Here is a 26,410-nt window from a genome sequence, read left to right as displayed (position 1 = left end):
CTACTTTTCCCCCTGTCTTACTTTATTCTCTCTTCATTAACTCATAAAACACCACTGCATAAAATCATGTGCCAGAAACCAAATATTTCATATTTATTGGGACAGAGGGAGTATTATTTTATTTAGGAAACCAAACACCACCTAATAAGATTACGAATTTATGAGCATAACTCCACTGCTTGTTTTTTTTGGAAGAGTTGCTATCACTAATATTGTGAAATGTGAAATTAAAATATTGTTGAATTTTCGTTGTGATGTAAATATTCTGATATTAGATTACATTAGCTTTATATATTTAGTAGGTGTAGGACTTACATATAAAGAAAGTGAATAAAAATAGTTTGAGTTTTCATTGTGATGTGATGTAAATATTCTGACATTAGGTGCATTTATCCTTAAGGACTCGTTTGATAAAAAAGATTGGATATGAGAAGATATGTAAAACAAGATAAGAAATACGGGCTTCATGTCAAGATATGCAAAGATATGATTTTTTTCTGTTGTTGTTTGATAGAAAAGAAATTATCAAAATTTGTATTGTATATTAAATAATATGGCTTAACTTGACAAATTGGTGGGATACATAAACATGGTTAATGTTATAATTTTGGTAAGATTGGATAGGGCCCTTGTCTTATATTGGGCTTTGAGTTATGCTTAATTATGATATCAAACAATTAGAAATGTCCATATATAATTCTCTATCTTGATATTACTAACTTATCAAACACGCCCTAAATATTTAGAAGGTATAGACGGATAAGAGCATCTCTAAGAAGAGAGGTAAATAGAGAGGTAAAGTTATATAACTATTATAATTACTCTTTTTTTTATGAAAAATCATTCTCTCTTCAAGGAGAACAGGTATATTGAGAAAGTATATATATTTTTCATTTACATTTTCAAAAAGATTATTATACCTTCTTAAAAAGTAATGGACTTCAAGGAAAGAAGATAAATTGAAAAGGCAAACAAAAATAACTTTTTTTTACCTTTTATATCAAGAAGAGATAAAGATATCTTCTCAAAATGAAAGAAGGTATAATACCTCCTCAAATACCCTTTCCACTGGAGGATGAGATTTTATGAAGAAAACTTAAATATGGTAGTTATTTCACCTTACCTTTCCATTTACCATTTCCCTTGGAGATGCAATATTTTGAGAAGATATTATACATTTTCTCATTTTGATGAAGAGATATTTTTACCTCTCCATCGGTTAGGATGTAAAATCTTCTAACTACCATATTTGTCTTCTTTTCATGAAAAATCATTCTCCATGAGAGAAGCTATTACACTTTATGTTTTTTAATATATTTTGTACTATTATTTTATTTTTTTTTTAAAAATAATTATCTTTTTATATACTTTTTTTCTTTTGAAATATGTTATTTTTTGAAAGGGTATAATTCACCTTTTAAAAAGATAAAATAAATGATATGCCTATTTTATTTATCTATGTTTCCTTGTTGGAGACGCTGCAAGTGTTTTATATACTTTCTATCATTTAAATATCTAGACATGTACGAGTCACTTATAAAATAAAATGTGATTATTTGCAATACGTATACGTATTAAAGGAATATAAAAGGTCAACACCTTTGTAGCTTTGCAAGTCATATAATATGTGTATAAATAATCAGTAGGTATAAGAGTTTTATATACTTAAAAAATAAATGGAAGTTATATTTAAGAGAAAATAGCAAAAAGAATTCCACAATGTTTGGTCAAATTTTGCTTAAAAGTAAACAATCGAATCATAATTTTGACGATTTTCTAAATTATCCCATAAAGTTGAATTTGAAGAAAATTGAGTATGATATGGACGCCAGAATTGAGCATGACATAAACACAATACATCAGTACTACAAAAGCTTAAAAAAAATGCTCGATTCCAGCGTCCATGTTATGCTTAGTTCTCTCCAAATTCAATTTCATGGGATAATTAGAAAGTCGTCAAAATTATGATTTAATTGGTCATTTTTAAAATTTCAGTAAAATTTGATCAAACTTTAATACTCCATGAGTATTAATGTCGACAAGCTTGTATATAAAAAAATTACTACTAATCGGTGGAATTTGGAAATAAAAAGTGGAGTAAAAAATAGTGCATGCTCATAAACAAACATGGAAAGCTTGATGCCTTATCTCCTACCTGTCCTTGTTCCTCTCTTTCTTTATCTCTTCTCCTTGATTTACAGAAAAGGGTCCAGCCGTCTCCCTCCGGGCTCGGTGGGTTGGCCGATCCTCGGAGAAAACGTGGAGTTCGCAGTGGTAGGCTCTCAGAGACTAATAAAAGAGCGGATGCAGAAATATTGTAGAGACGCATTCAAAACCAATTTGTTTGGAGAGAAATTGGCTGTGTTATGCGGCGCAGGCGGCAACAAGTTCATCTTCACGAACGAGAAGAAGCTCTTTGCGCCCTGGTTTCCTGTGTCATTGAGCAAGGTAATCTTCCCGGACTTTGACCATGTGAGGCATCAGGAGCCGGAGGCCACGTTCTACAACTTCAAGCACGACGTCCTGAAGCCGGAGGCCTTGAGGCAGTACATCCCGGTGATGGACAAGCTGGCGCGTGAGCATCTCCGGCATGGGTGGATGCGTAATTCGGTGGTGAAGGCAGGCCCGGCCACGAAGAAATACACCTTCGAGCTGGCGTGCAGGTTGTTCATGGACGTGGTGGATCCGGAGCGGCTGGACAAGTTGCTGGGGCCCTTCTCTCTCATGACGGATGGGATGGTCTCCCTGCCTATAAATTTCCCTGGGACGGCCTTCAACCGCGCGTTGAGGGGAGGCAGGGTGGTGCGCGCAGAGCTGCTGAGGATCGTGGAGGAGCGGAGGAAGGAGCTGGAGGTTATGAGCGAGGGACGAGGTGACCTCATGTCCAAGATGCTGCTGGCTAGAAGTCAAGAAGATGGGAAACCTATGAGCCATACCAGGGTTGCTAATATGGTTGTTGGTTTGCTTGTTGCTGGCCTCTATGAAGTTTCATCTGCAATCAATATTGTCACTCAATATCTTGCCCAACTTCCTCACATTTACGACTTGGTTTTCAAAGGTACGCAAATAAATACTCCCTCCGTCCCCGATTAAGAGTCACACTTTTCAATTTCGGTCCGTCCCCAATTAAGAGTCACACTTCATTTTTACCATAAATAGTAAGTAGGTCTCACATTCCACTAACTCAATTCACTCACATTTTATTATAAAACCAATATAAAAAAATGGTCTCACATTCCACTAACTTTTTCAACCAACTTTTCTTTACATTTCTTAAAACTCGTGCCCGGTCAAAGTGTGACTCTTAATCTGGGTAAATATGAGTTAGTGGAATGTGTTGTTCCGCAGAGCAAATGGAGATTGCAACATCAAAAGGCGCTGATGAGCTGCTGACGGAGGAGGATGTGGAGAAGATGAAGTACACATGGAATGTGGTGCTCGAGTGCTTCAGGATAACACCACCTTCATTCGGAACATTCAGAGAAACAATAACGGAGTTCACTTTTGCAGGTTTCACCGTTCCTAAAGGATGGAAGGTGTGCTTAATCTACAATATTAATACTATTAAAATTAAAATTTTCATACTATTTGTTTCTTCATTTTACAACTCAATCATCTATGCAGATAATGTGGACGCCACACTCTACCCACAACAATCCGGACTACTTTCCAGAGCCAGACAAGTTCGATCCTTCGCGCTTTGAGGGGAGTGGGCCGCCGCCTTACACGTTCGTCCCATTCGGAGGAGGAGCGAGAATGTGCCCTGGGAGAGGCTATGCTAAGCTTGTAGTATTGGTGTTCATCCACAATTTGGTGACCACCTTCAGATTTGAGAAGGTCTTGCCTCATGAGAAGATGTTGTTCAATCGTCTTTCGCCTGCACCGGCTCATGGACTTCCTATTCGCCTCCATCCTCATCAAAAATAAGTTCGTATATTTCCCTATCCATCTATAGATAAATAACTGCGTGAGATGTAAAATAAAAGTAAAATGTTCTGGATTGAAGCCCGTTGAAAAACTCATACTACTATTTCAGATACTTGGTGTTTGTGTACTGACATGATGGTCTCATTTAGTTTTACTATATTTACTTTCATATTTCGTTACTTCCTATCACATTTTTTTGTAAAGTTACTACTCCGTATAACGTATATTTCAATAATATGTTCACAAAAGTAGTGCGAAAATATAGCATAGATTCTAAGAAAAATATTCGAAGATGTATATAGTACTACTGTAATAATTATTACAGTATATATATTCATATCTATGAAGATGGTGAATATATTACTATAGGATAATGAAAAGATGAAAATTACTGTTATCAAATTTTAGTGTTGGCCGCCTTTTAATTTATGTTCTCTTATCGGGTGAAAATTATCACTAGTACCCTCATGAACCCTCTATTACTGGGTTGAAAAGAGATGAAAAAAAAGGCTGCTACGTAGAATTTAATAGCAGCACCCTTAAATATTCAAAGTGAAGAAAAAAATATACAAAAAGAGATAAAATAATATAGAAGACTAGTTAAAATGGAAGAAAATAAAGTTCAATCCCATGAAGTATAGAATATTTTTTTATTAGATTATAAAGTTTTAATTATTATCAGTTATCTCAGTAGTATATAGTAAAGAGGTGTGATCAATTGCTAACTTTCTTAAATTGCTAACTTGTTAATTCATCAATGCAGTGTATTAAAAATGTCAACACAATGATATTAAAATGTCAACACATAATTTTGTTGAACTTCAATATAATGTGTTGATATTATTTGTTGACATTTTGATATTACCGTGTTGACAGTTTTTATACACTGTATTGATGAGTTAGCAGAGTTAGCAACTTAAATAGTTAGCAATATAACACATCCCAGTAAAGTAAAACAATGTATTTTGGTGATCACCATAATGACGTTATTTATTAAAACATTTTTTTGGTTCGCAAACTTTGCAAAGGCATCAATTTTTGGTTCGTAATATTTGAAAATATATTCTAATGTCCATTAACTTCGATGTAATATCATTTGAGCTACTTTTTTACTATTTTAAATTTTTTTTGTGAAAAAATACCCTCAAGCCTATGAAGAGCATTTCAGACATCTTTAGAATGTCACTTTAAATTAGTTACACAATCATTCATTCCACTGGCTGATCCAGTTAATTGCACATAATGTTATATTTAGATTCATATTTATAATCATATCTGTGGCGCAGCGGTTGGAGAGGTATTTTACATACATGGTGAGACACGAGTTCGACTTCCTTGAACACAATGAATTCTGTTTTGTAGTTATATGGTTTTGTTTTCTTCTTTGTATCCTTTTCATTTGTATTCTGTTTTGTAGTTATATGATTTTGTTTTCTGTTTTGTATACTTATTTTACTTAGATTTTATATTTTGTAGATGATCATTTTGTTCTCTAGATTGTTACTTATATTTAAAGATTTTCATAAATTTTTTTATGTTCTCTCCTTTTAGTACTATGGTAGTTTATATATATTATAATTAAATTTATTTCAATTTATTTTATTTTATATTTAATGTATTATTTTTCTTATGTTTATATTTTATTATCATAAAATTCGTACCCCAATTTAAAAAGTCTGGATTTGTCATTGATTCATTTCTATGTATATTGTTACTTTAGATGAAGAGAGAAGAAGAAAATGGAGAAGAAGTGAGAATGAAAAAATGGGAAAGAACAGAGAAAAAAAGAGGAAGAAAGGGAAAAGAAGAATTAGAGATATAATTCAATTATATAATGTAAAAGAGAGAGTAAATAGACTTAAATGCCTTACATGGGCTTGGGGGTATTTTCATCTAAAATTTTTTTGAAACAATGAAAAAGTAGTTCAACCGATATTACATCAAAGTTAATGAACCTCACAGGATATTTTCAAATGTTATGGACCAAAATTGATACCTTAGCAAAGTTAGAGGTCTAAAAAAATATTCCCTCTTTATTAAATAATACTTCATCCGTCCCACATGAGTATGCACTCTTTCCTTTTTAGTCCATCCCACAAGAATATGCACTTTCTAATTTTGAAAATTCGTTTCTCTCTAATGAGGTGAGACTCATTCTCTTCTTACAATATTTCAATTACTTTTTTTTTCTATCTCCCTCTTATTTTACTAATTGTGCATTAAAATTCGTGATCAACCAAGAATGCATACTTTTGTGGGACGGATGAAGTGGTTATTTTCCCCCTTTCTTCCCCTTTATTTTCTTATTATAAATAAACAACCACGTTTTGAGCATCGCCAAACATGTCGTTATTTTGTACACATGTGACAATTGAGAAAAACTAGAATTTCGTGATTTAATATTCTACTTTCGAACTTCATCAAAGTGAGACAAATTTGATTAAAGTCAGTGATTTAATTGACTATATTATCCCTTCAATTTTTGGAAAAAATATGGAATTAGAAAATATTATCCCTTCAATTTTTTGAAAAATGTAAGAAATTAGAAAGAAGAATTAAAATGAAAATGCAATAAAGGCAGAAAGATAGCTAGATTACGAAATTAATATGAACAAATTTTAAGCAATACTGCATTAATGTATATGAAATGACTTATACTTGGAATCTTGAAAAGAGAAGTCCAATTATACTAAAAATTTTGAAAGAGAAATATAATCTCAGTAAAGTTGTAGACCTAATATCCAAAGAGAGAAAGAAAAGGTGTCATAGATCTCAATAAACAGTTATACAAAAACGAAGAAAAAGAACAGATGGTAAGATAATTATATTTATATATTATCTCCAGACCAATTCCTTGGTTGCAAAATGTAGAATACAAAAGAAAAACACATGTATTCTTAATAATATAAGGACTATATACCGAACTTCAGTAATTGAATATTCTGCTTATGTTATGAAACACTGTTTTGTTTTTATTTTAAGGGGGGCATTTCATAATTATTTAGTCATTGGAACTGCATATAATTAGACCAGTCCAAAACCTAAAAAATTGAAGAATAAACACAAGGGACTCTCCATCTTATTTTAATTGGTAATTTGGTACTTTTGGTAACACGTATAGTATGATTTTCGAATTTTGTTTAGGATCATAACATGTGACCCGAAAAAATGGATTAAAATAACAGAACATGATGTCTATAAATAAATAGGTATATATTCTTCACAACCAAACAGCTCAAGACATAAAACTTTAGTTTCTGAGATGAAGAAGTTCCTCTTGATTTTGCTGATCTCCATTCTACTCATACAGGTAAAAATGGGCAAGAAATACCTTACTCCAATGTCACAAGGTTCAATTTTCAATTGAAAAATGACAAAAAATGTTGAAAAAATAAATTCCAAATAGAGTCTAGCTCATTACAAGAGCATACTCTACTAATATTAATGTTTTTCAATTCTTTTTTCAGGAATTCGTAGAGGCAGAATCAACCATCAGTGGATCTTCGAATTCTCTTTCTCAAGTAACAAATCATCTTTAAATATTTGGTTTAAATGCATCTATTTTATTCAAATCAAAATCTATTTAATGTTTTTAGGAGGATGCAAATGGGGGTTCGATCAAGATCAGTAATATCAGCAAAGATATAGATGATATAGATTCAGAACGACGTGGTAACTAATGAAATTTGTCCCCTTTTAATTGATAGGAGTGCTACTATATTTATCGATTTAATGTAAAAAATAATAATAATTTCATACATGTGTTGCAGATTGCGTTAAAAAATGCAGAAAGAAATGTCGGAACAAGTCGGAGAGCAGAAGAGAGTGCCGTCGAGGTTGCCGGAAATGCTGCAAGAGAAAGAAGAAGTGTTAAAAATACACACTGATTGTGCAAAGGAGTTTGAGGGATTAATGTTCATGTGCTGGAATAAATTTGCATGAAAATTATATTGACACTAATAATGTGTTAGTGATATGGTCATAATCGTAATTGTAATATCAGTACGGACAATATGTTATATGAATTGAACCCAATATATATGACAATGATTGATATGAATATGAATATGAATATGAATATTATTTGAGTGATGGTCATGGCTTTGTTTCAAACATGATAGTACTTAGTTCTTAAATATGACAACGAGGATCATATTATTTGAGTGATGTATTTTTAAATATGATCCTTGTTGTCATATTATTAGGCTGAGTGATATGATCCTCGTCAAATTTGGACTTTGGATCTAAAATTGTCTGGGATAATGTTTGAACAATTAAATTAATTGAAATGCAGTGAATTTAAGAAACCTAAAAAACATAAAGGATGTAAAATTCAAATGATAAAGTTCAAATATCAGGTGAAATGATAATTCCCAAAAACAAAATAAAACAAATTTAAAATTGTAAATCTAGGGGCAATTCTGGCAGCAACGCAATAAATAAAATCAAAGTATAATTAAAAATTTAAAATCCACCCCATTCCTTTCTTCACACTCCCACCGCTGCCCCTGTGCGAAATCAATTCCTCTCCGGTGAGCTTAATCAAATTCCTCCGATTGTCCTCACCAGCTGCTCAGTAATTTCAGTTACACCCTTCATATTTCCAACCGTGCCCCCACCGGGGCTGGGTATATACGTACGCGCATTGTGTATCTACGTCCAATAATGCGCGGATGCCTCAGTTCAGGCAATCCGGCGGCAATGGCTCCCGAAACGGCGTCGTCACGGATCACTTACCGCTCAGTTTCCGCGGCGCCTCCAGGCAGTTCCACCACCGGCGATCCAAGCCGCCGCCGTCGTATAAGATCGCTATCGGATTCTGCATTCTGATATTCGCTCTCATTCTGTCGATCTCCGCTTTTTTCTACTTCGCACTGCAGATTAAAGGTCTGTGAATAATTGATTTTGTTCTGTTGGGGGTTTAGGGGTTTGGTGTTAAAGCGTTTAATTTCTCAGTTTTTGTGAGCTTTTCTAGCTCAAAATTTTTGCGATTGAATAATTGTTTTGGTATAGTGAATTGGAGCTCGAGACTTCAGTGATTAGCACTTGTGTTGAGTGTTTGATTGCTGGGATCTTTGAACTTGGATGATGATTTTTAGTGGGAAAAATTTGTGCATGGACCCTAGCATGGTGAATTGCAAATGATTTTGCTCATATTTGTGTTATTGAAGTTTTAATATGTCAACTTTGATCAACATTAGAGGTTTGTAAAACTTCCATTTAGTTGTTAGATCTGCAGAACTCTGCAAGTACAGTTAGGAAGGTGCTATGAGATTCGTTATTAAGATATAAATCGAATTAATCTTGCCAGATCCTTGCCTCAATTATAATATCCTAGGGATGTAGATATTGAGTTATTGACTGAGGCCTCGTATATGTGATAATTGACGTTGGATCTGAAATTGAACATTTATTTCCGACATTCAATCCAAATTGTAAAATTTACCAAATTACTACAAATCATCGGCTCTATGTGCTGATATGTTGGTTAATCAGAGCTTTTTTGACTTGCCGGTACTTGGGTAGTTTCATCCAACTGCATGTAGAAATGGATGTACCCTAAATTCTCTTGTTAAAAACTAGATTAAATATGCATTGTTTCAACTTCTATCTAGTGCAACTTTCTAGGCAAAAGCTTGAGATTTGCTATTCACTCATTATTTCCATGTTAGGTGTGGAAAACAATAGACACCAGACTGAAGATGAGTACACGAGCAATGATACAGATTTTCTCATGGATGTGACACGAATACAGAGACCCAGGGAGCTTAAATTTGGCCATGGGTCTGCTGCTCATGGCCGGGATTCACGGTACTGGGATAGGGATGATAGAAGAAGAGATGAAGACTATACCGAGGAGGAACAGGAGCGAGCTCTGGATGGTTCTGTGGATAAGGTTCATGTGCCAGTTAAAGAGAGTAATAAAGTAACTTCTAATGACCGGTCGCATGGCAACTCGGATCACCATAGGAATGGCTTATACAATGAAGCCGGGCGGAATGAATTGAAAATGTATGAGGCTGAATACGAGGCTTCTTTAAAGAGCACTGAGAAGTCCATGGAGTCAGATGATCACAGAAACCAGCAGTCACATGATACTGATGGGAGGGAACACAGAGCACTAGATGAGGTGGATGAATATGATGATGGTATTGACTTACAGGACGATCAAATGGAAGAAAGTGATGATACTGTAAATGATGACATGGAACACTCTAGTGCTACTATATCCTATAACAACAATAGGGAAGCCTCTCTTGTGCATGACACTAGCCAAAGTAAGCAGCATATTGAGGAGCTTGATGAAGCTTCTGCTGATTTATATGAGAAGGAGTCTCTTTCAGACTCCCACCTTGATAAAGTTAACCTGATTTCTGAGCAGGCCAGTTCTGCTGAAGGTCAGCCTGTTAAGAGGGTTGTTCCTGAAAAGCGCTCGGGTTCAAAAAAGAAGTCTAAGCGTCGAAAATTTTCTGGTAATTTGTCTACTTATTAATTACTTTTTCTTGGAAGTCCTATTACTCCAGTGATTGTCAAGCTTTTCATTACAAGAACGAGACAATGAGCTATTCTGCTACTTAGTTTGACAATGAACATCTGTGTCTCCTATTCATATCAATTGATATGTGTTTTAATTGATGCAACTAGTTATGTGGAAAGTCTGGTTCTTATTTAATTCTATGGTTGCATCGTTGAGTTTTGTTGGTAACTTCCAACTTAAAGTAGCCTGCATCATTCATATACTGATACAACTGAGGGGGTGACTTCCATTACAGCAATACTCGTATAAAGCCTTTCACTTAGTATTTGTTCAGTGTTCTCCAGGCAAGTATTGGTCATTTGCAAAATGCTGACATTTCCTTTTTAATTAAAAAAAAGTAAAAGGGAAATAGTGACCCTTTTAAAACAAATAGAACTCATGTTATGTCTGTTCCTTGTCTGGGATTCTGGATCAAATGCTGATGCTATACAATTTTAGGTTCTTGTGAGATGAAATTTCTGGATGCCTCTGCATTGATTGTGGAGCCTATAGAAAGTCGAAAATTTGCAAGATTTTCCTTACAATATACAGAAAGGGAAGAGAAGCCCACTGAAGATGAACAATGGGAACCTAGATTTGCTGGACATCAGAGTCTCGAAGAAAGGGAAGAATCTTTTATTGCCCATGATCAGAAGATTAACTGTGGCTTTGTGAAAGGTCCTAAAGGGTCATCAAGTACAGGGTTTGACTTAGCTGAAGATGATGCAAAATACATTAGCAGTTGCCACATTGCTGTTATGTCTTGCATTTTTGGCAATTCTGATCGCTTGAGATCACCAATTGGCAAAGCCGTAAGATTCTATGGACCCTTTTTCTGCCTATTAGTTGTACTTAACCTCATTTCTGTCACACATACCTGATAAACCCAATGAGATACTTAAGTTTATTAGAAGTATAGGTAATTTAGAGTTGTAAATGGTTTTTCAGTTTTGTGGAGTATGAGAACTGGATTTTGATTAGATTTAGTATTTTCCTATATTAAAAAAGTTGTTAAGCAAGAGGTCTCATCATTCAATAAATCGAAAGACAATTCTCCCTTACACTTGAAAATAATCAGGATCACCACTAAATAAGTGAGCCTTATTCATCGATTTTGTCTACTTTTGGGAGGTCCTTATTCATCTATTTGGAATTCTTAGCTCATTTTCCTTTCGCTGCTATGTACCTTGATGCATACAGGGTATCTTTCTGTATTTTGTTATTGTCTTAATTGAAGCTGACATTATTCACTTTTGTACACCCTGCATTAGTGTCTGATTCAATGGCTTTCTTGAAGTTAGAGGTATTTTTGTTGGGGTTTATGATCGTAAGAGGTTACTGATATCTGTGCAACTCACATGTCATCCGTCTTGAGAAGTGGTAGAGATTAATGATGGAACTATAACTGGATTTGAGACATCTCACACGTTTCTACCCAAAGATGTACTCACTTTTGTTAAACAACAGGTCTCTCGTATGTCAAGGAAAAACGTATGCTTCGTCATGTTCGTTGATGAAGTGACTTTACAAACTCTTTCGTCTGAAGGTCAAATGCCTGATACAATGGGCTTCGTTGGGCTGTGGAAGATTGTGGTGGTAAAGAATCTTCCTTACACTGATATGAGGAGAGTAGGGAAGATACCAAAATTTTTGCCTCACCGACTTTTTACTTCGGCCAGGTACAAAGAATAGCTAGAACAATTTCAAGATGCATTGCATCTTTAATCTTATTTTGCTTGCATTATATTTTTGGTCTTTTGCTAAATTTTTAGAAAATGTCTTCTTTGGCTGTACATTTTCAGTTTATCACATAAATACACTTGTGTCTGGGGCCTGAGTGAGCTTTGGTGTTATTTATACTGGAAATTTTAGCCAGCACCTAAATGTTGAATAATGTTAAGCATGTATTTTAGATATACACCATCATTTCTGTCAAGAAGAAAATCGTAAACTGTGGTTTAATATTTTTACCTTTAGAGCAATGGATTAACATCACACACTTTAAAACTGTACTTTCTCATTCACGATCTGAATTCCCAATGAAATTTATTGTCACATAGTTCCATTCCTAAATATTTTTTGGTGAAAGATGCTGATGTAGTCCTAAAAGCCCCTTCAGAAATGCAGGGAACTTAGGAAAATGATTTTGTAGGACTTCAGCTAGGACTCTTCTCATAGCAGTATGATATACTTGTATGATTTACAACACATTTCGCAGCACCTTATTATCAAAATTTCCGTCTACCATTTCATTTCAGGTATTCAATTTGGTTGGACAGCAAACTTCGTCTCCAACTTGATCCAATGCTTATTTTGGAATATTTCTTGTGGAGGAAAGGACACGAATATGCTATTTCGAATCACTATGATCGCCATTGCTTGTGGGAAGAGGTGGCCCAAAATAAGAGGCTCAACAAGTATAACCATAGCATTATAGATGAACAGTTTGCATTCTATCAAGCAGATGGAATGAGAAGATTCAATGCATCAGATCCTGGCAAACTTCTGCCAAGCAGTATGATTTTGACAACTTCATCTTTAAAAAATCCTTTCCATCCGGCTGTTATATTCTTTCCTGTATATGACACTTTAATTGTACGGCAGATGTACCTGAAGGTTCTTTCATTGTTAGGGCTCACACACCAATGTCAAACTTGTTTTCCTGCCTTTGGTTTAACGAGGTTGAACGATTTACTCCCCGTGACCAGCTGAGTTTTGCCTACACATATCACAAACTGAGAAGGAGTAATCCAGAGAAATCTTTTCACCTCCACATGTTCAAGGTATCGTTGTAGTTTAACCCTGACTTAGATAATATATTCAAGCATCACAGTTCCTAATGTTTTGATTGTTGAACTCAATATCCACATTTCAGGACTGCGAGAGGCGAAAGATTGCTAAGCTGTACCATCACAGATCCGAGGAGAAGAGGAATGTCCCACAACACGAAATGGTTTAAGTTTTCCATCACGCCTCATCTAGCATCAAGGAAACAGGTTCATTCTTGTGATCTATGTGTCAATGTTGGAGTGGTGGATACGATCTCTTGCGGCATATATATTTGCAACTTACTACGTCGAATGGTGAAGGCGCATTGCTTCCACCAATACAATACGATACACGCGAGGAGAAGGTTAGCTCTTGCTAACTCTTTGACTTGCTCAAAAGAAAGAACTACATAAAACATAGACATCTTGTTCTAGAGCCTCAGTTCGAGTCCATTGATGAGATATATCGATTGTATAATGCCCACAAATTTAACCCGACCAATATCTTTTGCAACCATATTCATTATGCTAGCACCTTACAGTGTCTATACCATGTATTCTTGTCATCATTAACTTGATAAAATTTTGGAGGTCATTCCAAGATTTTCTTTTGCTTGTTGAATGTAAATTGTTTCTAATGATATTATTGTGGACTCGAACCTCCAATTTGGTTTTTCTACCACTAAGTCAATACACGTGGAATGTATATTGTTGCTGTTTCTTGTCTTTCAGATTTTGTTTTACTTCATATGTACGTTTGTTTCAGACTTTCAGATATTGGAATATGGAGAGTAATCACACCTCTTCTTTTAGAACCAAATAGTTTTAGAGTTGAGGTAAAATATTATCAATCGTAGGTTGGTGTTTTTTTTTAAAAAATTATTCTAAATTATCATGTATAGTGAATTGGTTTATATGGTTATCCCTCTTTTTCTTTCCTTTTTTAATGCTGAAATGCATTTTTGGTGCCATCGTAGATTCGTAATATGTATGTGAGGTGTTGCAACAATCAATTTTCTGCATATGTATGAATTATGATTCCAACAAATTTATTTGGACTTTTTCTCACGTTTACAAGGACAAACATAATGTTTTTTTTCCAATTTAATGAAAAAAAAGAAGACTTCATCTTGTTACTAACCAACCACTCTCGTTAATATCCTCCAAATAATAATGATTTGCAAAAGACGAACAACTCCTTGTGTAAGTGTATTACAGCTTTTAATTAAACATAGTTAATTGATAGGTGACAGCTACTGGAAAAGGTGGCATCTTTATCTTGCAATCAAGATAGTCACAGGCAAATAGAACCATCCCATGAAATGAACTATTCACCTAACATTCATTCAATATTTGATATGTCTCTTTATCTAAACACATTGAAATACAACATATAAATAGAATATTCACAACGTCATGCACTTAGCCTATGGAATTACATACCTTGTCTCCATACACAACATGCATGGCCTGCTGTCTTTTTTGCCATGAATAATGGGTAACATATATTTCAAATTGCTTCTTTCTTTCTTTTTTCTTTTCCCTGTCAATTCCACCCTAAATTATCGATTTTGCTTAATTATTGCCTGAGATCCCAAACTAATAGTAGCATATCTTCCAAAATTTTTTTTTTACTGTAGTAGCTAAAAACTAAGTAGGGTCGTCATAAATTTGACATGCATGCATTGATAAGAGTAAGGTATACAATTGAATATCTATAATACCACCACGTAAGCTTAAGCCACGTCAGATTAATGATTTTCGTACTCTAATTTCAAGCATCGATTTTTTTTTTTTTATCAATTTCATCCCACATAATTGATGTTGATTAATTAATACCCAAATCACAAGATCTTATGCAAATCTATCATCCCAACAAAATAGTAGGATTGGCTATTTATCTTTAAAATAAAATTAATCATATTATACACTAGATAAAAATACAATAAAATACAAAAAGAGAAATGGAAATAATAAAAATAAAATTCTTTTTAATCATTTTCTTCTTTCCCTCTTCCAACAACAAAACCAAAAGAATAAATAAAGTCTCTAAATCAAGATCAAACCAAGCAAGAACAATTAATATCATAAAAAAAGATTGATTAAATTACTAAGATAGCTTCTTGTTGATCCCACGTTGCGAATTATGCATGAGAAACACCTTCTTCAAAGCTTTGATGAATACAAGAATACTTGTTTTCTTCCCAGAGATTATGTGCCCATTTGCTTTGGACAACCTCAAACCTCTGACGCAGCTCACCCTCACTTCTCTCCTAGGCGGCGAAGTATCCGAATTCTGCCCATTTTTCACAAAGCGGTCTTCATTCAAATCCTCCCACAACATGTCCATCTTCTCTTCTCCATCTTCTTCTTCATCTCTCTCCTTAGAGCCTTTTGAAAATCTGAACGCTTGAAACGACGGCAAGTTGAACCCCTCTTCTTCGCCCCCCTCAAGGCGAGGGGCGGTGGCGGAGCGACGCCACAGAGGCGGGGAGTCGGGGGAGGAATCGGCGGTGGCGGGGAAAGTGAAGTCTGTGGAGGCCATGAGTTTGTTTTTGGGGGGTTTGTAATAAAGAGGGAGTGAGGTGGTGGTTGGGGTGGAAGGTATGGTGGTTGAATATGTGTGAAAGGTTTAGTTCAACGGCCTCTCAACTTTTGTTGCACTAACTTGTTAACTTGTATCCAATTTAGAGGGGCATTATTGGGTTTGGACCTATTAAACTCTATGTCTACATGTGTGTATATGAAGTTTAGGTTGATTGGATTTAGATGTTACTAGTATTTTACTAAACTTTTGCTCTGTTTTGTGGAATGTTATTGTCCACATTTCAGTACGTGGCATTTGACTCGGTTAGTAGTTATATTTATATGTCAACTCTCTGATGATGAGAAAAAATGGGGTTTTAATTTTAACAAATTGAAGATGGTATCATTAGTGCAATGTTTTGTTAAAAACATCAAAATTGTAGAATGCATGGTTGAAAGTCTTTGATTAATTAATTGAAATCCAGGAATAAATTTGAATAGTAATTCGAATCTAACACATGATTTAAAATTTTAATAATACTAGTACTATTGTTTACGTCAGCCCATATGCTTAGTGATTCTGTTGCATGCATTTATACCAACTCTATTTCTTTAAAGATACGAAATTGTTGGAAAAACTAGTTGGTGATGGATTATGAATTTTGGAGGGGAAATAAATATCTATATTTTTCACTATTTTGCTAGAACAACAGATTATCACTCTAAAAAACTTAAGAATATAAAAGATAAAGACACAATTACTCGTGTTAATTTTTTTAAAAAAAATAATAATAATTTAGAACGCAAAATAAACCATCCTTGTATTGATGGCATATTATCTTAACTTTTTTGGACAATTCTATCTGCAGATCGTAATGATTTTAGTTGGAACATAAAAAATGAGGATGCTTCAAAAGCATTGGGGATATATTTAAAAACACAAGCTGTATTAAAAAAGGTGTTGTTAGTATTATTTTTTTCCTAGTGTATGGTAATTGCTTTGGAATCATCAATTAAATTATAACTTCAATATATTGATCTCTAACTACTCTTATACTAATATTTATGTTTACTAATTGTTGATTAATTAAAAGAAGTCGCATACCCTTAGGTCCCTTGCTATGCTATAAGTAATTTATAATTAGAGAGAATTATAATTAACAAATAATCATTATAAAATAAATTAAAATTGAAGAAAGATAACAATCATGAATATGATGTACTATACTAAATATATAGCACATTATATATAGAAGTGAGAAGTGAATCAAAGACCGAAATCAAAGGGGACTTGTGTTGCAGGCAGCCACTCATTCCCTTGTATAAAAGAGGCGACCGTGAAGCCCCCCGCCTCCGCCAAGCTAAGACTAACCCTCACTCCTTTCCAGTTGACCCGACCCGCAGTGTTGGCGCTATTCCCTTTGTTTCCATACTCCGCTAAGAAAACCGTGTCCGGCGTGGGCTGATTAGGGTTGAAGGGCCTCCACCCCCTCGGCTCGATCAAATCATTCAAGTTATTCTGCAGGAACACCTGCGTCGCATACGCCTTCCACGGCCGCCCCAGGAAGGTTTTCACGCCCGTCAAGTCCTCCGCTGCTAGCACCGTGCTGCTTTGCACCACGATCCCTGTCCGGCATTGCGCATCGGTTTTGCCACTCGCTGTGATCGCATTATCTTGCCCCGGGATTGGCTTTCTCACAAAGATGCTGCTCTTTTGTATCACCACCGCCGCGTTGCCAAAGATGAAGTCGATAGTTCCGTAGATTTTGCACTCGCGGTAGAACTGGCGGTTGGAGTCAGGGCAGAGGGTGTCTTGGTAGCCCTCCATGCTGCACCGGTAGAACACAGAGCGGTCTGAGTCGGAGAGAAGGGCCACTGCTTGTTCGTTCTTGGCTCCGGCCGTGTTTACGAATTTTATGTCACGAGCCATGAATCCCTCTCCTAGTACGGCTGTCAAAATATTAGGGTTTTAGAAATCACATTTACTATATGGAGTAAATAAATTGGAGAAAGAAAGAATAAGGTAAAAAAAGTTACCAAAGGTGGCGGTTTCCCTAGTCTGGAATCCACTTCCATGGCTCTTGTTGCCGGTGACAATGGTTTTGTCCATCCCATCCCCAAACATCATCAAATTCCATTTATCTGATCCAATGTTCACATTTTCATTATAAACCCCGCTCTTCACATATATCACATACCTCGTCTTGCTATAACTTGGTGCACCCTTCACCGCATCCGATATTGTCTTATACTTCCCCAATCCATCTTTGGCCACCACAACATTAGCACTGATCTTCGAATCCTCCTCCAGGAGATTCCTGTCCCTATCAGACACCCAATCCGGATACTCGGAATCTTTTTTCAAAAGATCAGGTTTACTGTCTGCCCTTGCCATGATTTTGGTCGTTCCTCTGTTGAGATCGATGGGATACTTGAGTTTGTTGTATACAGATTCGAACATCGCATGGGGTTGATCCTCAAATCCTTCTACGCATGTCTCCAGATTGGTGCCTGCAGAGCATATCAAGGACATCAGTCCGTCATTGGCTACATCGGTCGAGAGGGATTTGTTGAGGTTGTCCATTGCGAGGGGGAGCAGCTCTTGGCAACATCTCAGTGCGGATAAGGCCAGTGTGTTGTCTGCAGTAGTGTTGTTGATCATACTTCTGATTTCTCCGTTGTCACTGAAATATGGGATTGCTAATGAAATTTGTTGCATTGTTAACTCTGTCATGTTCTTGCCTTGACTTTCATTTGAATCGTCTATCTGCAAGATGTTATCATCAGTTGTTGCAACAGCTTGCGATATGACAATAGCTATGAAAATGATTAAGGCTACGAGAGAGGCCATGGATGCTAATATTTTTGTTTCTTCAATGAAATTGGCTATGACAGACTGTGAAAACGTTTTGCTTTATATAGATGCTTTCTTGTTTTTTTATTCAAAATTGTGGTGAGAATCTTCAATGGATTATGTCTAATTTTCTTAATCGGGTATATTATTGAAGAAGGTGTTGAATAGAGCAGAATCTTGTGAAGCCGAATTCAATTAATAGTAATTAGGATTTACGAATACTCTATATATGTCATAGAGTAGTGATAAATTAACAAAAATTGTATATACAAAATTGGACATTTTAGATATTTTACATTCACAATAGTTTATACATTACATATTTACCATTTTATAACTATTTAGGAAGATTGCACATTTAGGAAAGATATTCATTCTTTCATAAAGCTACGTAATTATAGATAAATCAAAACTAAAAAGTTGAATTTATCACATTCTTCACCATACGTTTTTATAAATAATGGGTAAGTATTTGAAGAATATTAAATTTCTTTATTTTCCCAACACTCAAATACCATATGCAATAAAATCTAATGAATACATTAACATATAAAATGTTACTAGTAGTTATACTAAAAAAAGTCACATAATGTATTTAAAGTTTTAGACTTTAGTATTGTCATCCACCTAATTTAAAATTATAATTACAATTAATCAGTAATAAAAAATAAACTAAAATAATTAATAGTTATTCAAAACAAACTATTTCATTGTGTAATAAAAATTACATAAATTATAAAAACAACTATTTGTAAATATACTTAATTAATTAGTATAATTATCATCCAACTAATTAAATATCAATAAGTCGATTTCTTTGAGTATTGTATATCCTTACTCGAAAATTATGAAATGAATATAAAACAGTAAAAAGTAAATATTAACTAACAAATATTATCAGTCATTCGTATCCTACTATTTTAATACTCTTATTAGTAAATCGTAAAATTGTAAAATTGTAATTTACAAAACAACCACATGTATATTTGCCTAATTTTCTATTATTTCCATCAAACTAATTGATGATCATTAAATTAATTTTTTGTATATTCAATATCTTGACTCAAAACCATAAAAAATTAACAAAAATTACATTAAAATAATAAAAATAAATAATAATCATTCACATTCAACTATAATAATTATAATAGTTACAAATTATAAAAATGACTACATGTATATAGTTTGTTTTAGTACTATCATCCAACTAATTGACAATCAATACATCAAATTATTTCCATACTCTACATCTTGACTAAAAAATCATGAATAGAGATAATTTTGATACGTAATAGTAACAAATAAATTAAAACAATAAAATAATTCAAATCGAATGATTCTTAAATTGTAAATTATAAAATTATATATATATATATATATATATATATATATATATATATAGGGGTGCGTTAAAATGACAACACTCTTAAAATGACACTGTGACACCACGCTAGACTGCAATATTATATATGCTAGACTGCAATAGTATAAACGCTAGACTGCAATCTATAGATTGCAGTCTAGCGTATTGGATATTGCAGTCGGAAAAAATTGCAGTCTAGTGTATTGGATATTGCAGTCCGTGAAAATTTACCCTTGAGCAATTTTTATGATTGCCACATGGCAGCTTATTATTCGTCCACATGTACAAATGATTGGCTAGGAATGGTGGTATGGTGTTACTTTAAGAGGTGTTGTCATTTTAACACAATCCTATAATATTTGATGCAATAATATAAACATGGTAATGCACATTAACAAATTACTCCAGTAATGGAATAAATAAAGCGAATGATGCATAGAATTTAATATTTAATGCAATGACGTAAACGCGCAAATGCACATTAACAAAGTTCTCAAGTAATGGAAAAAATAAAGGAAATGCTGCGTAGAATATCATTTTTAATGAAAGGCTACAAGCGCAATAATTCGCACTAACAAAGTACTCCAGTAATCTAATAAATAAAGGGAATGATGCATAGAATATCATTATTAATGCAAGGATTTAGTTCGTCTTCCTCGTTCGACCTCTTGCAGCCCTCCCTATTGCATACCACATTTTTCTGGACGATGAAATATCTTCAACGGAGAAGAAGGGAGAAAAGATTGCACATAAAATTTGGGTAGAATCGTTTATTTCTGTAGAAAAAACCGATACAATCATGAGAAGAGAAAATCAAGGACTTACCATAACTAACTATATTGTATATTCCTAATCAGCCCTTTTCGTCAAATTCAATGATTAAAAATAAATAAATCAGCCTCTATTTTGGGCCATTAGATCTCTGAAATGGAAGGCCAAGATTAAAAAGGACAATAGAACATAATATTAGAAAATGATATGAATACATCCCTATATATATATATATATATATATATATATATATATATATATATATATATATAATTTCTTAGTGATAGCATCCAACCAATTAATGATAATAAAGTTAGTTTACTCATGTACTCTTCTTGGCTAAAAAATCATGAAATAAAATTAACTTTTATATGTAAATATTATAAAAATTAAATTGAAACGATAATAGTCATTCACATTCAACTAATTTATTATTGAATAATTCTAAAAAATGACTATATGGATATATATTTAATTTTTTATTGTCATCCATCTAACCAATAATCATTAAATCAATTTTCTAGTGACTCAACATTATTTAAAACCATGAGACATAAATAAATTCAATATATACTACTGAAAAATACACTAAAGCTATATTAGTCATTCGAGTCGAAAATTTGTAAATCGTAAAATGACTACAATAAAAACTGTAAACTATAAAAATTATAGTAGTATAAGAATATGTACTTAATTTATGAGTACCATCATTCAACAAATTAATTATCATTAAGTCATTTTTCATTTATTCTCTACATCCAGAATAAAAAATCATTCAATGAAATTAAAATAGATATGATATTGAAAAATAAGTTAAAAAAATTTATAGGCATCAAACTATTTCATGATTGAATAATTCTTAAAATTACTCCCTCCATCCCAATAAATATGAAACGTTTGCTTTTCGGCACATGATTTTATGTAGTGTTGTTTTGTGAGTTAAAGAAGAGAGGAGAGAGTAAAGTAAAAGAGAGGGAAAAGTAGAGATAAAGTTATTTCTTTTTTAAGAAACGTTTCATTTTTAATGGGACAACCCAAAAAGGAAAACGTTTCATTTCTAGTGGAACAGAGGGAGTATAAAATATAAATGCAACTGCTGGGGAGTGATCAATTGCTAACTCATTATTTAATTGCTAACTACAACTAATTTAAGGCCATATGATTTTAGAAAACGTGTGGTCTACAATTTGCCAAGTGTAATTTTCGTTTTTATTAATTAAATCGAAAAAGATAAAATAAAAACTCCAAATTAGGGTTTTGGATGAAAATGTCAATATAGTGTTCCGAAAATATCAAATCAATGCTTTGAGAATGTCAACACAATGCTTTAAAAATGTTAACCCATTGCTTATATTGACATTCTACATGTATTATATTGACATATTTTATATAGTATGTTGACATTTCTGCTTGTACGAAAAAATTAAAAAAATTTGAATTTTTTTTCAAATTTTGACGTTGGAACATATGCATGTTGTTGGAACATATATACTAAAAAAGCATTTTTCGAGTTTATTTTGAATTTGATAAATTGCTTGTATATTGTAAACACTCTTCATTTAATGAGAATAATAAATGTTTTCTTCATACTGTGTATTTTACTTTAATGGGTATTGACCGTATTTAATTATATATTAAATTATATAATTAAAGCGCCGAAAAGTAAAATCAGTCTAAGTCTTCTACATTGAAGGTTGGGTCGTGGAACAGGTCATCACAGTAGGTGGCCCAACCGGTACCTTGTAGAAGTAAAACTTTTTCACAACCTAGATAGGTTTTGGCTACCTATCGTGAAAGGTTGCAGTGTCCATCCGAAGAGTCGTCTTTACCTTGAGAATGACTAGTGACACTGGTGTGGTATAGCATTGAATGAATCTAAAGTATAGACACGTCCTTGTTGCTATCTACTGTAAGACGATGTCTTGGAAATTTAATATTTCCTAATCTTTGTAATAATATATGACACACGTTATTTAATCATACGCTGCTTTGACTTATCAATAGGTGCGGGTTTTTCGTAACCAAATATTCCTGATATCTTGGGTAGTAGTAATTAATAACTAGTATGGTGTCAGTTTTATTATTACATTGAATCGTGTGCCTGCGTGGTTTGACTATATCCCCAAGAGGTGTTCGAGAGAAGTTCTATTATTCGGAAACCTGGCCGGTTTGGATTTAATCCAAGAATAAATAGAAAAGGAAAAGTATATTTTGATATACATCTCGTACTAGACAAACTCTTGGAAATAAAAAAGATATTAATTAATTTAAAGTCTATAGCAGACTACAAATTAATTAATGGATATAGAAAGTCTTAGACACGGGAAATAATATATTAAAGAGGTTAACCCGGATTGCTTGTAATCACGGATTGGATGGGCGGTCAGTATTTCTTCGATAGTGGCACAAGAAATATTCCATTGGCCTTATATTGAATTATGAGTTATAATTTAATTGGTAAAGAAGGTCCAATTGGGGAGGCCCAATCCAAGCCCCATAGATCCCTAACCTAGCCCATCATAAACTCTATAAATAAGGATGTAAGGAGAGGAGACAAACACACATTACACAAAACCTAAACCTAGCCTCCAAGCTTGCAATTTTCGAGCTCCTCATTAATAGGAGATTTCGAAATTTGCATAGTGTGTGCAATTGGTTTTTCTTGTCTTCTCCTTCAAGTTCCTTATAATTTCTAAGAGATTCCTCCCACAAGGAATTTAGATCTATAGAGTTAAGGGTCATAGGCTAGAAGATCTTTGGTCTTGCCTTCACAATCAAGCTTCAAGATCTACACGTGGAGAAGTAGCAAGCCACTTCGATTCTTTGGAGAATATTGTTGTAAGTATTCAGCATCATAATTTAATTTAAATTATGTGATAATTGCGCAATAATATGTCTCTACATGTTATAGCATGAAATTGAATCGACCCACATAATCACCTAAATAGATTATTTTGTGGATTTATTTAATTTGCAATTTCCGCTGTGCGATTATCCCCAACAATTGGTATCGGAGCCATGCTTTTAGGCTCTGATTATGTGGGTTTAATCTTGTTTTTTCAAAATTACATGGATCAATGAAGAATATTTTAGATCTATAAGTGAATACTCTAGATCGGCTAAAGAACATTCTAGATCTATGAATTTTATTCAAGATTGATGAAGAATGTCTTGATCTACAATAGAGTACTCCAAGATCTATAGAATATATTCTAGATCTATTTTATATAGTTGTTAAAAGGAATATTCTAGATCTATAAGAATATTCTTAAGAATATTGTAGATCTATGATAGTTTATTCTTGATCTATGTTTATTGTGTTCTACTCGTGTAGATCTACATGTTTGAAAAATGTGATGGGTGATTGTTTCCATGCTTGCAATATTGCGTGATTGTTGAATCTTGTTGTTCTTCGTTTTATTGTAAACCCACGGGGGTTGACCGTGGTAGATTAGGATTTGTTCTTCCATTGTACTTTTCTTTTGTAAACAAATGTAATAGTTAGAATACAAAGAAATGTAATACGATGGAGAAAAACAAGACGAAGACGAAGCCGACGAGGAGGAGGCCTAGGCGGCGGCCGAAACCCTAGCAGGCTCGGCCGCACGCAGATCTAGGCGACGGCGGCGATGGAGGGAGGCTGGCTGGGCGGCGGCAGCCGCTGTCCCTCGCGGCAGTGGCAGCAGCAAGTCTCCCGGCGACTCCCGGCTGGCGGCGAAGGCAGCCTGAGCGGCGAACAGGCGGCTGGGCGGCGGCGGCTGGGCGCGCAGCCTTGGCGGCGGTCGAGACCCCTAGGGTTCGACCGCACACAGATCGAGGCAGCGATAACTAAATTATTTAATAAATTATTTTCTTGCATGATAATCAAATGAAAACCATTTTATTAAAATAACTAAGCGATAATTACGAACAGTCATGTTGTATATGGTCTCCATAAATGGTATTTAAATGTGAAGTAAATTAGATAACATTTCGACCTTTCTTTAGAGGAGTTATGTTATTAGTAATATTTACAGTTTTCATAAGATTTGAATAACTAAAATGGTTCTTTTAAATGAAAGGCATATTTCAGAAGAAATATTGTATCCAGTGGGAGCGATATTATCATGAAGTGAGCATTGTTTAAAAGATGTTAACCATGGTCTTAGAATCTCATTGAGTGACGTGCGACCTTTCTTTAGAGGAGTATTCAAAGCAAGATAAGATTCTTGAGGACTAGAATTATGGTACTAGCTTAGGCAATATTAGGCAGCCATGCCATTCTTATGGTCTCTGGACTATCTGTCGGTATTGTGACCAAGAAAAACTTTTTAAAATCTAAATTATCCATGACATCTTTTGGTGCTTGTTTATTTAGCGTTTTAATAGCATATGTGATTCTCGAATGTTTTATGGTTTTTACATTCCTTTATCATGTATGGTTGTGTGATGGATACCTTTTATTTTTCTCAGTCTATATCAATTATGTCGCTCAATCCATTATCTGTGATCTTGAAAGAAAACAAATTCGAGGGGCCGAATTATGTAGACTGGAAACGTAATTTGGATATTGTGCTCATCGCTGATGATTATAAGTTTGTGCTTGAAACTGATTGCCCCAACAAACCTGCTGATGATGCTTTCTGCGGAAGATAAGGCCGTGTACAATAAGTGGATTAAGGCAAATGAGATGGCGAAGTGCTATATTTTGGCTTCTATGTCAAATGTACTTCAACATCAGCATCATTCCTACGAATCCGTTTATGAGATCATGGAGAACCTTAAATCTCTTTTTGGGACTCAGAGTCGATCTGCTAGATCTCTAGCGATTAGGAGTCTCATGAATAAGACGATGAAGAAGGGCACGCCAGTTAGGGACCATGTCCTTGAAATGATGCGCCATCTCAATCAAATTGAGGTCTTGGGAGGATCAATAGATCCAGATTCTCAAGTAGACATAATACTCCAAAGTCTTCCGGCAAGTTTTCAACAGTTCAAAGTCAACTATGAGATGACTAAGCAAGACCTTAACTTGGCTGAGCTTCTAACTGAGCTTCAAAACGCTGAAGGCATTTATGCCCAAGGTAAGCAAGCTATGTTGGTTAACCGCGCCTCCAGTTCCAAAGTCACTAGACCTAGGAAGGATGGCAAGGCGGAGCAGGGTGCCAAGGGACTGAAGGCAAGGAAGGGCAAGAAGAAGGTCAAAGCAAGGAAAACTGGAAAGTGTTGCAAGTGTGGTGAAAAGGGACATTGGAAGCCTGATTGCCCCAACAAGGGTAAAGGTCCATGATAAGGCTCGTTTCATGCATCGGTTTAGGGTTAAAATTCTGTGCATTTGGGGCGCTAATGTGCGTTATTGAGTTCAGGTGCGAAGTAAATCTGCCGGACCCAGGAGTTGCTGTTACCGGACCTGGCAGATGCAAAAGAAATGAAATTGAAGCAAAATCAGAAGTCGTCGTTCGGACCTGGGAGAATCAAAAGTTGGCGACAGGAGCAGAATGAAGCGAGAGCAGATTATTTTAAAAGGGTCTTACTAAAGGGCAAGGGCGTAAAATCACCAGAGGGATACCCTAGGGATCAGAGCCTCACATATATAAAGAGCTCGGCCTTGAAGACCAAGACGTCGGTGAACAGCCACTTCTACGCTCTCCTAGCTCTAGTTCTAGTTCCCTACTTCAAATTTTCATCTTGGACTGCTGCGCACT

General features: G+C 34.6%; 3 protein-coding genes, 1 long non-coding RNA gene and 1 pseudogene across 4 annotated transcripts; 3 read left to right on the top strand and 2 right to left on the bottom strand.

Annotated features, from left to right (window-relative positions):
• Nucleotides 1–2,127: 2,127 nt before the first annotated feature.
• Nucleotides 2,128–4,106, top strand: LOC125224035 (beta-amyrin 6-beta-monooxygenase-like). Its single transcript, XM_048127376.1, has 3 exons — nucleotides 2,128–3,058; nucleotides 3,349–3,536; nucleotides 3,625–4,106. The coding sequence occupies exons 1-3, from the start codon at nucleotides 2,128–2,130 to the stop codon at nucleotides 3,925–3,927; spliced, it is 1,422 nt and encodes a 473-aa protein (XP_047983333.1). The 3' UTR covers nucleotides 3,928–4,106.
• Nucleotides 4,107–7,093: 2,987 nt separating this feature from the next.
• LOC148933201 (uncharacterized) lies at nucleotides 7,094–8,019 on the top strand. The gene is made up of 4 exons (XR_016130336.1): nucleotides 7,094–7,237; nucleotides 7,395–7,448; nucleotides 7,524–7,599; nucleotides 7,698–8,019. It is a non-coding gene; the product is annotated as an uncharacterized LOC148933201 (long non-coding RNA).
• Nucleotides 8,020–8,412: 393 nt separating this feature from the next.
• On the top strand, nucleotides 8,413–13,943 carry LOC125185206 (uncharacterized). The gene is made up of 7 exons (XM_048081706.2): nucleotides 8,413–8,814; nucleotides 9,600–10,400; nucleotides 10,904–11,256; nucleotides 11,912–12,123; nucleotides 12,703–12,959; nucleotides 13,049–13,227; nucleotides 13,320–13,943. Exons 1-7 carry the CDS (start codon nucleotides 8,601–8,603, stop codon nucleotides 13,401–13,403), a joined length of 2,100 nt encoding a protein of 699 aa, XP_047937663.1. The 5' UTR covers nucleotides 8,413–8,600; the 3' UTR covers nucleotides 13,404–13,943.
• A 1,240-nt stretch (nucleotides 13,944–15,183) lies between these two features.
• On the bottom strand, nucleotides 15,184–15,858 carry LOC125185293 (uncharacterized). The gene has a single exon (XM_048081809.2). The coding sequence runs from the start codon at nucleotides 15,755–15,757 to the stop codon at nucleotides 15,323–15,325; it is 435 nt and encodes a 144-aa protein (XP_047937766.1). The 5' UTR covers nucleotides 15,758–15,858; the 3' UTR covers nucleotides 15,184–15,322.
• Nucleotides 15,859–17,005: 1,147 nt separating this feature from the next.
• On the bottom strand, nucleotides 17,006–18,589 carry LOC125221322 (pectinesterase pseudogene; annotated as a pseudogene).
• Between the last annotated feature and the right edge of the window lie 7,821 nt (nucleotides 18,590–26,410).

The sequence above is a fragment of the Salvia hispanica genome, chromosome 1 (genome assembly GCF_029641045.1).
Source record: "Salvia hispanica isolate PSC_SH4W2 chromosome 1, Shi_PSC_v1, whole genome shotgun sequence".
NCBI lineage: Eukaryota > Viridiplantae > Streptophyta > Magnoliopsida > Lamiales > Lamiaceae > Salvia > Salvia hispanica.
This window is presented reverse-complemented; position numbering and strand designations above follow the sequence as displayed.

Bases quoted from the DNA above. Each gene is read 5' to 3' on its own strand.
- LOC125224035 (XM_048127376.1), top strand. From the start codon at position 2,128: ATGGAAAGCTTGATGCCTTATCTCCTACCTGTCCTTGTTCCTCTCTTT. The intron at 3,059-3,348 runs GTACGCAAATAA...GTTGTTCCGCAG, and splicing joins TTACGACTTGGTTTTCAAAG to AGCAAATGGAGATTGCAACA. The intron at 3,537-3,624 runs GTGTGCTTAATC...TCATCTATGCAG, and splicing joins CCGTTCCTAAAGGATGGAAG to ATAATGTGGACGCCACACTC.
- LOC125185206 (XM_048081706.2), top strand. From the start codon at position 8,601: ATGCCTCAGTTCAGGCAATCCGGCGGCAATGGCTCCCGAAACGGCGTC. The intron at 8,815-9,599 runs GTCTGTGAATAA...TTTCCATGTTAG, and splicing joins CTTCGCACTGCAGATTAAAG to GTGTGGAAAACAATAGACAC. The intron at 12,124-12,702 runs GTACAAAGAATA...ATTTCATTTCAG, and splicing joins CGACTTTTTACTTCGGCCAG to GTATTCAATTTGGTTGGACA.
- LOC125185293 (XM_048081809.2), bottom strand. From the start codon at position 15,757: ATGGCCTCCACAGACTTCACTTTCCCCGCCACCGCCGATTCCTCCCCC.